The sequence below is a fragment of the Notothenia rossii genome (genome assembly GCF_949606895.1).
Source record: "Notothenia rossii genome assembly, chromosome: 6".
Lineage (NCBI taxonomy): Eukaryota > Metazoa > Chordata > Actinopteri > Perciformes > Nototheniidae > Notothenia > Notothenia rossii.
The window spans coordinates 87,717,408-87,727,881 of record NC_136909.1 but is presented as its reverse complement, the minus strand read 5'-3'; the positions used below and the strand labels follow the sequence as shown (position 1 = coordinate 87,727,881).

At 42.1% G+C, this 10,474-nt stretch overlaps 1 protein-coding gene across 1 annotated transcript in view; it reads left to right on the top strand.

Moving 5' to 3' along the window:
* cyp26c1 (cytochrome P450, family 26, subfamily C, polypeptide 1) overlaps window positions 1-9,573 on the top strand; it is a 10,557-nt gene extending 984 nt beyond the window's left edge. The window contains exons 2-7 of the mRNA XM_079689328.1: window positions 1,259-1,576; window positions 4,158-4,382; window positions 4,784-5,059; window positions 5,188-5,346; window positions 6,775-7,149; window positions 7,853-9,573. Coding sequence (XP_079545454.1) covers window positions 1,367-1,576; window positions 4,158-4,382; window positions 4,784-5,059; window positions 5,188-5,346; window positions 6,775-7,149; window positions 7,853-8,197 — 1,590 coding nt within the window. The 5' untranslated portion in view covers window positions 1,259-1,366 and the 3' untranslated portion in view covers window positions 8,198-9,573. The remainder of the gene's footprint in view (window positions 1-1,258; window positions 1,577-4,157; window positions 4,383-4,783; window positions 5,060-5,187; window positions 5,347-6,774; window positions 7,150-7,852) is intronic.
* Window positions 9,574-10,474: the final 901 nt, after the last annotated feature.

Here is a 10,474-nt window from a genome sequence, read left to right as displayed (position 1 = left end):
GTTCAGAGGTACATGGTGTACTTTTCCTCCACTACATGTATTTAATCCCTTTAGTTACTTCTCAGATGTGGATGAATGGTGTGAAATATAATCAAGTGTTAAATCAGACTTTAGTTCCACCTGGAGTAAATCCACCAGCTACCCTGCAGTATACAAAGTCATTCAGACTAGCTGCACCTTTACCAGCTTTGAGAACACTTTCATGATCAATCATTATAAAACATATATCTATTATTCTGAAATGGACCAATCTGCACAATGACTACTTTTACTGTCGCTACTTTCACTATATTTTGATGAGAATACTTTTCTACTTTTACTTGAGGAACATTTTGAATGCAGGACTTTTACTGTAACAGAGTATTCCTACACTCTGGTACTTCTACTTTTACTCAAGTACAAGATCTGAGTACTTCTACTTTTACTCAAGTACAAGATCTGAGTACTTCTACTTTCACTCAAGTACAAAATCTGAGTACTTCTACTTTTACTCAAGAACAATATCTGAGTACTTCTACTTTTACTCTAGTACAAGATCTGAGTACTTCTACTTCTCAAGTAAAAGACCTGAGTACTTCTACTTTTACTCAAGTAAAAGACCTGAGTACTTCTACTTTCACTCAAGTACAAAATCTGAGTACTTCTACTTTTACTCAAGAACAAGATCTGAGTACTTCTACTTTTACTCAAGTACAAGATCTGAGTACTTCTACTTTTACTCTAGTACAAGATCTGAGTACTTCTACTTTTACTCAAGTACAAGATCTGAGTACTTCTACTTTTACTCAAGAACAAGATCTGAGTACTTCTACTTTTACTCAAGTACAAGATCTGAGTACTTCTACTTTTACTCAAGTACTAGATCTGAGTACTTCTACTTTTACTCAAGTACAAGATCTGAGTACTTCTACTTTTACTAAGTAAAAGATCAGAGTACTTCTATTCTGCTCAAGTACAAGATCTCTGAATCTTTCTACACTGTAGCTGATGTGCATATGACAACAAAACCTTTGAATTTTGGATGTTTTTTATGTGAACAAAAAGTGTAGTGGTGTTGGAGTATAAAGTAGCGTTACGTGGAAACATTTTGAATGCAGGACTTTTACTGTAAAAGAGTATTCCCACTCTGGTACTTGTACTTTTACTACAGTACAATATCTGAGAACTTCTACTTGTACTCAATTACAAGATCTGAGTACTTCTACTTTTACTACAAGTACAAGATCTGAGTACTTCTCTCTCCCTCTGATTCGGACAGGAGGAGGACGCAGCGAACGGAAAGGAGGACGGTTAAATTCCCGGAAAAGACGCGCCTGTACGCACGGTGGCCACAGGTGGATGCTGGGAAATCGGACGGTGTTTGGAGATGTTTTTGGATGCGGCGCAGTTCGGGGCTCTGTTACCCCTGGCGGCCGCGCTCACCTCGGTGCTGTCCGCGCTGCTGCTGCTGGCTCTGACCCGCCAGCTGTGGAGCCTCCGCTGGACTCTGACCCGGGACAAGGCGAGCAGTCTGCCGCTGCCCAAAGGCTCCATGGGCTGGCCGCTGGTCGGGGAGACTTTCCACTGGCTGTTCCAGGTGAGAGATACGATAATACTTTACTGGTCAGATCAAGTCTGAAATGTGACTCGCATCACAGCAGCTCCATGTGTAACATCAACAGACACATATCAAGACACAACACATGAGAAACAAACAGCAAACATGTTAACAGCACAATCACTGAGAGACAGCTCTGTGTTTACTGAGAGGACTGACTGGAGCACCGAGGATGCTTCAGGCTGACTTTAGTGAATCTCCATTAGATGGTAGCAGTTTATATTCTCATGCTTTGGGTCCCAGGCGATGCTGTTGGACAGCCTCACGGGTTATTATGGTCTGCTTAGTCAAGATGACACCTCCGGGCTGGTTTGACTTTTTTACATTTTATTTACAAGCTGTAAAAAATCCTCCAGCAAGTTTGTATTGTGTTAATCCATGCTATGATTTAACCTGTGGTGTAAAGTAACTAAGTAGATTTACTCAATACTGTGCTTCAGTAATTTACTAAAATGCCAAACATATCTGGATCTTCTTAAAACAGTACCGCAAAGTAGAAAATTAATACCCCGTTACAATATCTCAATTATTTAAGAACATTTGGATTGGAATTATTTTAACCTTTACTTGAGGAACATTAGAGATAGTTGAATCTTGTAACAGAGTATTTCTATACTCTACTCAAGTACAATATTTGAGTACTTTTTCCACCTCTGATTATAAACATCGTGCATTACATCTGATCTCCACAGTAGGCATTAGAACATATAAACTTTATAGTACAGTGATTTTTAGTCAACTTTGTAACACCCATGATGTTCCCGCCAAAGGGAATGAACGGAGAACCCTAGATCAGGGCTATTCAATTAGTTTGGAATGGGGGCCGGTTGATGAAATGATCCAAAGCAAAGGGCCGGGAAAAAGATGGCTTGAAATATGAGCTTCAGATACAGTAAATACTACAACAGCATAGTGGAGTGCATATATTGTGTTTAATTCAATCAAACAACATAGCCCCAAGGCCTTTATAGGTCTAAATGGCAAGTTCAGAACTCAGTAGGCCTCCATTTCATTAGATTTAATTTAGGTGAAATGATCTAATCATTCTCGCAGAGATACAATCAATGACAGGAGTTGTCACTACAGTAGCTACAGTAGTAGGTGGGTTCGAAACCCGAGCTCGCCAAAGTTTTCAGGCAATGTCTTCCCCTCTATCTCTCAATTTAACACCCTCTCTGGAATAAAGCCACTCTGGCCCAAAAAAAAAAATTGTGATTACTTTTTAACATTATACTCATAGGGACAGTAAATATCACCCTGGGGCCGGATTTGGCCCGCGGGCCGCCAATTGAATAACCCTGCCCTAGATGATGTTCTTCCATCAGATAGTACAGAACCACAATCTACAAAATGCTAATTTAGGAATTCATTTTCAGTGTCTTTTCGTTGTGTATTTCCTGCAGTTATCCATGTTAACCAGCAGTCTGAGCAGACTAGGGTTGATTCAACACATTAAACACAAGAGCTGTTGGAAGGTGTTTTTATTAATCACATATAAAGGATGGAGACGTAGAGGGAAGCGTTGCAGGTTCTTGAGCTGCTGCAGGTAATGCAACATGTGCCGACTTGATGCTCCGTGCGTAAAACCAGACGCTTTCTGTCCGATCCTTCCTCCTCTTTCCCCGAGTCCACAGCGAGGAATGCACCCTCTCATCCCCTCATCTCCTATCGCGTGTGTGTGTTTCCTCCCATCTTTGATTCTTCTTATAATTCCCTCTGCCGAATGTCCCATTTAAACTGGATCCTCTCCTGCTGATGTTCAGGTGTATATCAGTATGTAGTGTCTCTACTTTAAAGAGTCCTCTCCTGCTGATGTTCAGGTGTATATCAGTATGTAGTGTCTCTACTTTAAAGAGTCCTCTCCTGCTGATGTTCAGGTGTATATCAGTATGTAGTGTCTCTACTTTAAAGAGTCCTCTCCTGCTGATGTTCAGGTGTATATCAGTATGTAGTGTCTCTACTTTAAAGAGTCCTCTCCTGCTGATGTTCAGGTGTATATCAGTATGTAGTGTCTCTACTGTAAAGAGTCCTCTCCTGCTGATGTTCAGGTGTATATCAGTATGTAGTGTCTCTACTTTAAAGAGTCCTCTCCTGCTGATGTTCAGGTGTATATCAGTATGTAGTGTCTATACTTTAAAGAGTCCTCTCCTGCTGATGTTCAGGCGTATATAAGTATGTAGTGTCTCTACTTTAAAGAGTCCTCTCCTGCTGATGTTCAGGTGTATATCAGTATGTAGTGTCTCTACTTTAAAGAGTCCTCTCCTGCTGATGTTCAGGTGTATATCAGTATGTAGTGTCTCTACTTTAAAGAGTCCTCTCCTGCTGATGTTCAGGTGTATATCAGTATGTAGTGTCTCTACTTTAAAGAGTCCTCTCCTGCTGATGTTCAGGTGTATATCAGTATGTAGTGTCTCTACTTTAAAGAGTCCTCTCCTGCTGATGTTCAGATGTATATCAGTATGTAGTGTCTCTACTTTAAAGTAAACTTCAATATTCAAATCAACTCTTTGTTTGTCTCTACTTGTGCTCTTATAACTTAATTCTCTGATCACTTCTCCAGGGCTCAAACTTCCACATTTCGCGCAGAGAGAGACATGGGAATGTGTTTAAGACCCACCTTCTCGGGAAACCCGTGGTCCGAGTGACGGGAGCAGAAAACATCCGGAAGATTCTCCTGGGAGAACACAGTCTGGTCTGCACTCAGTGGCCTCAGAGCACCCGCATCATCCTGGGGCCCAACACACTGGTGAACTCCATCGGAGACCTGCACAAGAGGAAGAGGAAGGTAAAGAGAAGCCCATGTATGTCTCTTTGGGGCGGCAGGGGCTCAGTCTGTAGGGACTTGGACTTTGGGCCAAAGGACCAACACATTACGGAGTGTGGACTGATACTGGAGAGGAGCCAGTTCACCTCCTGGGCCACTTCTAAGGTGCCCTTGAGCATGGCACCTAACCCCCAACTGTTCCCCAGTGCCTCTCCGCTCTGGACCTCTCAATGCATGTGCATGTGGGAATTTATAACTGTATGTATGTGTATATGTGTATGTATACTAAAAACAGAGTGGAAAACTGAAGTGGAAAACTGAATTTCCACCCACCCGTTCCCCCTCCTCAGCAAGTATTTACAGAAAGGTGTTGCCTGTCATGCTGTAACGTTGTTTGATATCCCTCTGTCGACCCTTTCCAGATCCTGGCTAAAGTGTTTAGCCGCGGCGCTCTGGAGTCCTACCTTCCTCGGCTGCAGGAAGTCGTGAAGTCTGAAATCGCCAAATGGTGCTCGGAGCCGGGATCCGTCGACGTCTACAGCGCCGCCAAATCTCTGACTTTCCGGATCGCCGTCCGGATCCTTCTGGGCCTGAAGATGGAGGAGGAGCGGATCGTTTACCTGGCGCAGATCTTCGAGCAGCTGATGAACAACCTGTTCTCTCTGCCTGTCGACGCTCCACTCAGCGGGCTGCGTAAGGTGAGAGGGAACCTGGGACTTTCTAGTTCTTTTATGTCTTATATTATATATGTATGTTGCAGCTCGTATGACATTAATATCTTTACATTGAATCTAATTATAACGCTTCCGGGTTGTTTCCTGTTCAGGGCATCAAAGCCAGAGAGATCTTGCACGCCAACATGCAGAAAATCATCGAGGAGAAGATGGCGCGGCAGCAGGCGGAGGAGGAATTTCAAGACGCCTTCGACTACATGCTGTCCAGCGCTAAGGAGCTCGGACAGCAGATCAGCATCCAGGAGCTCAAGGTACCAACACGACTCTCAATCAATGTCTGGAAGTCCTTGCAAGCCTCAAAGTCTGTTAATATGCCGATAAAGACGTAGTAACCGCCCGTCCACACACAGGCATGAAAAAAATCTTGAAAAATCTTGATGCTGGGCGTGTCTGAAGCTTGGCGATTTTTTGCGAACAACGCGACCAACAACCAATCACATGAATCTCCCGCCCCCGACATACAAAGCAATAGCAATGTTAAAACGAAGTAAACTGGATATAAAATCCCCAAACAGGCGAAAACCTACCAGTTTCACCCACTGTCTCTGCCACCTCCCTCCATGCCTGGTTCCTCCGGTTTGTATCCCGGTAAATAGTTCCGGTCGTAAAGAACCGGGTGATTTGCTACCGTAATTTCTCGTTTGGAATATGAGGAAATGAACTGCGGTCTGGCTCTCCCAGCTTGCACGCGGTTTGATTGGCTAGCGCTTGTACTGGCGGGATTTGCATCAACGGGATTTGATTGGCTGATGCCAGCTTCGAAAGCATCGGGAGCATCAAAAGTTGAACATTGGTCAACTTTTGATGCTCACGATGCTTGCAAAGCAATGCTCCGCTCCCCACAACGCAGTTCGGCGAAGATTAAAAATCTTCTACGTCACCCCATTCAAGTGAATGGGCGAAGCTTTGAAAGATTTTTTTCAAGCTGCTGTGTGGACGGGCCGTAGGGCTGCAGTCAGATTAAAGATTAAAATACGAGGTCATCATGAAGCTGATATTGTGAAGCCTCATAAAAACACTAAATACAAGTCTTTAAAGTACTTTATTTATTTAAAAACAAATCTCTTAGAGGGTTAAGGGTCTTTCGCTCAGAGATGTATTATCTGAGATATTTCTGCAATGCACGTTGTGAACCAATTCTTCGAGCTCTCGGCTCTAAAAACCCGCCACAGAAGCATGGTTGTTCCAAAGTGATGTCACTATGTTCTGGATGTAAACAAAGGAGTCCAAAGGAGGCGTTTCAGGCAGGGGCTGTGGAGGAACAAAATGATTTTTAGCCTTTGCAGACCATTCACACACACACAATGTAAATACTGCTATATTTTAAAATATTTTTGACTGTTATTATAATTTTCTTAAAATAGTTTTCTATCTGTGTTTTTAATTTGTGTTTTATTTGTATGTATGCACCACGACACCAAGTCAAATTCCTCGTACGTGTCAACTTACATATATATATATATAGAAATTGTATTCATTGGGATAAACCCCTTGAGATGCACCATCTCGTTTTCAAGGGGGTCCCGACAATTACCTTACATTACCTTGTAATATATCTGATTCTGATTCTGATTCACAAACCTCTAGAACATAAACACACAAAGCACAATAGGGTTAGGGTTAGGGTTAGGGCTAAGATGAAATGATCTAACTAAGTCTCTCCACTTTTCTCCTGGCAGGAAACCGCAGTAGAGTTGATCTTCGCGGCTCACTCCACCACCGCCAGCGCCTCCACGTCTTTAATCCTGCAGCTTCTTCGCCACCCGATGGTAGTGGAAAGAGCCCGAGTGGAGCTGGAGGCTGAGGGACTCGGACACGAAACATTCAGTCTACCTGGGGTCAGGACGGAGAAAGAAGAAGAAGCTTCGGAAACCAGCGGGCTGCTGAGCTGTCAGAACCTCGGGGACGGTTCCCCTCAGTCTCACATCCCGTTCCTGAGCCTGGATAAACTGAGTCAGCTTCGGTACATGGACTGTGTCGTCAAAGAGGTTCTCCGCTTCCTGCCTCCGGTCTCTGGAGGATACCGCACGGCCCTGCAGACGTTCGAATTAGACGTGAGTTCAACTCTTGCAGGACATTGTATTCCATCAATGTTATTGTGTTTGTCTTTAAGCATGATCTCATTACTATGAGCTATAGCTGCCAAAAACATCAGAGAGAAATGTCAAAATCTGAGAAAAAGGTCAAAATCTGAGGAGAAAATAAATAAATAAATAAAAACTAAAATCTAGATCTGGGGGGGGGGGGGCAAAATCTGAGAAAAGTACAAATCGGAAAAAAAAGCATATGAGGAACATTTCAAAACCAATAATAAGAAAAGTCCGAGAAAAAATTGAAAATACAACAAAAGTCAAAATCCATACAGAAAAAATCTAAGAAAACATTGAGAGACAAAATCAATAACAAAGAAATTTGGGGAAAAAAAATTATCTCAGAAAAATCTCAAACTCTAAAACCTTTTTTCGTCGACCTAAAATGATTCCACTCCTCACGTTACAGGGCTACCAGATCCCCAAAGGCTGGAGTGTGATGTACAGCATCAGAGACACCCACGACGAAAAAGACAGAATCTGAGAAAATAGTCAAAATCAATAAAACGCAAAAATCAAAGTCAAATCTCAGAAAAAAAAAAAAAAAGAAAAAAAAGCCTAAATAAAAAAAAGTCAAAATCTGAGAAAAAAACTGAAGCTGCGAAAAAAGTCAAAATCTTAAACTTTTATTCTTCCACCTAAAATGATTTCTCTCCTCACGTCCCAGGGATACCAGATCCCCAAAGGCTGGAGTGTGATGTACAGCATCAGAGACACCCACGAGACGGCCGCGGCCTTCCAGAGCCCCGAGATGTTCGACCCGGATCGGTTCGGCCCGGACCGGCAGGAGAGTAAATCTAACCGCTTCAGCTACGTGCCGTTCGGAGGCGGCGTTCGGAGCTGCGTGGGGAAAGAGCTGGCTCAGATCATCCTAAAAACTCTGGCTGTGGAGCTGATCGGGACCTGCAAATGGACTCTGGCCACGGAGAGCTTCCCCAAAATGCAGACAGTGCCGATCGTGCATCCGGTCAACGGGCTGCACGTGAACTTCACTTACAACCAACCGCTCTAGATCACTCCAGATTGACAATAACGTTGACTTGGACTGACTTTGACTCCACTCCCAACACCAAGAGGAGAGACTCTTCTAGAAAAACCTACCAAGGAGGTACGATGGTGCACTGAGGGAGCAGACCAGGCCAACACGGACATGAAGAAGGGGTTCATGTCATCATCTCTGCAGGGGTTGGGTCCAAACCTTCAACAAACACTTCCTGTCGTAGCACACGTTTATGTTTAGCCACCTGATGCATATTTAAGTTATTCTTTTCCTGGCATGTCTTTGAACAGAAGCTCTGGGTTTGCTTTGAGGAAGCGCCCGCTGAATGGACTGCAAGCACACGTCTCTTCAGAGATAAATCACAAAATGAAAAGGGTCTGGGCTCAATAGGTCATATTCATCTGGAAAGGCAAATTGAACTATTTTGTTGAGTCAGACCCTTCTCTCAGCTTTGGGGTTTTTCACATTTTGTTTACCTCTTGTCCTCTCTTATCTCGTCCACAAGGCGCCTTTTTTCAATTGATTCCAAAAAGAAAAGAGGGCTTGCCTTCTACAGAAAAATGTATTCAATGAATCGCTGGTAGCTGCTGCCAGAGAAAGGCGCTATGTGGACACGGGCCTTAGGACATATCCAAGTAATTGATATCATTTCTGTGCTGAATCAGACGGTATTTCACTCCACTTATACTCACACACATGCAGCCGGTAAAAGTCTTCCACTCCAGGGACCTCATCTCCAATTTACAGGCAATAAAACCAGTCATGCTCTTTATATTTGTACATATCTCATAACCTGAATTGCCTTTGAGCAAGGCACTGGATGTCTGCCAGCTCAATGGACTACACTCAATAGAATTAATCTGATTAAAGTCAGAACACTATTGGAGAATATTTCCAGACCCTCGCTGAACACATGCAACCTCCCAAGCATTCAAACTGTTCTGTTTTCTGAACATGAATGTAGTGTATATCCTCAACAGTGCTATTATGTGTGTATCAAATGAAGTAGCATTCTGAATAAGCTGTATTTAAAATGCAGATGTATCACTTATGGTGTACTTTTACTCTGTAATAATATTTGCGTGTGTAAGTATGAATAGATAACTAACCTGTAATGTCCATAACACTTTGTTTCACTGCTAGATATATTTCACTGTGTAGAGAAGCATATATAGAGAGTAAAGTTATTATTATTTTTATTATTATTGGTCTAAATTTAGGACTGTTCTGTCTAATAGACGCTGTGAAATCTGAACGTACGGATGGATTTGTGGAAGGAGATAGCACTTTCTCCGCTTTAAGGAGTCTGTATATAAGTGTATGCATTCATGAGTGTCTGTGATGTAGCTGCTGTAAGTGGATGTAAAGAGTAAAGTAGAAGAACAAAATCAACGACTGTCTTATAATGCTTTCAACAAGGGTGACCAACATGTCTGATAACATTACTTTGTGTTGTGAGGTAAGTACACAAAGTACACAAAAAGGGGCGTTTTATCCCGCTTATTAAATGTACTAAATATACCACGGACATAACTACAAATATTAATTCAAAATTATTGTATTTTTAAATTGGTGTTGTCCACAGCTGACGTTAAGTGACCGGGACTTCTTTCTGTGAGTTTTGATATGACCCTTGATCCTTCTTAGCAACGGTCTGTTATCCTTAGCAACGGTCTACTCTCCTTAGCAACAGTCTGCTCTCCTTAGAAACAGTCTGTTAGTGAAATAGAGCAGACCTCTAGAATTTCCTAATTAACCAGTCATAATAGAGTACTCAACTAAACCGTGTAATATTAATAATCATCACTTTATTGATGTAAAAAGTAGCTACAGTAGAAACTACAAGTGTCAAATAAATGTAGAGGAGCAAAACGTTTAATATTTATTTGGAGTGGAGAAGAATTATATAGTAGCAGGAAATGGAAATATATATGGTAAGTACAAGTACCGCTGCATGTAATGCATATTGAGTGGGTAACTTGTTTGTTTGTTTGTTCATACCATGTAAAGCGGCCTTGGGTCCCTTGAAAGGTGCTATAATAAATGTAATCTAGTATTATTATTATTAGTGTTAGTATAATATAGTACAATAAGTACTTTAACAATAGTAGAAGTATCCACAGTATTTATAGTCAGTGTAGAGCGACCCTACTTCACATGATGACCTCATTAGGCGAAACTGACTGTCACTGCTGAGGTCACCAGCATCTCCAAATCTGAATTCTGAGACAAAATGTCTAAATATGAGAGAAAATAAGTCATAATCTGAGAGAAACATAGTCAAAAACG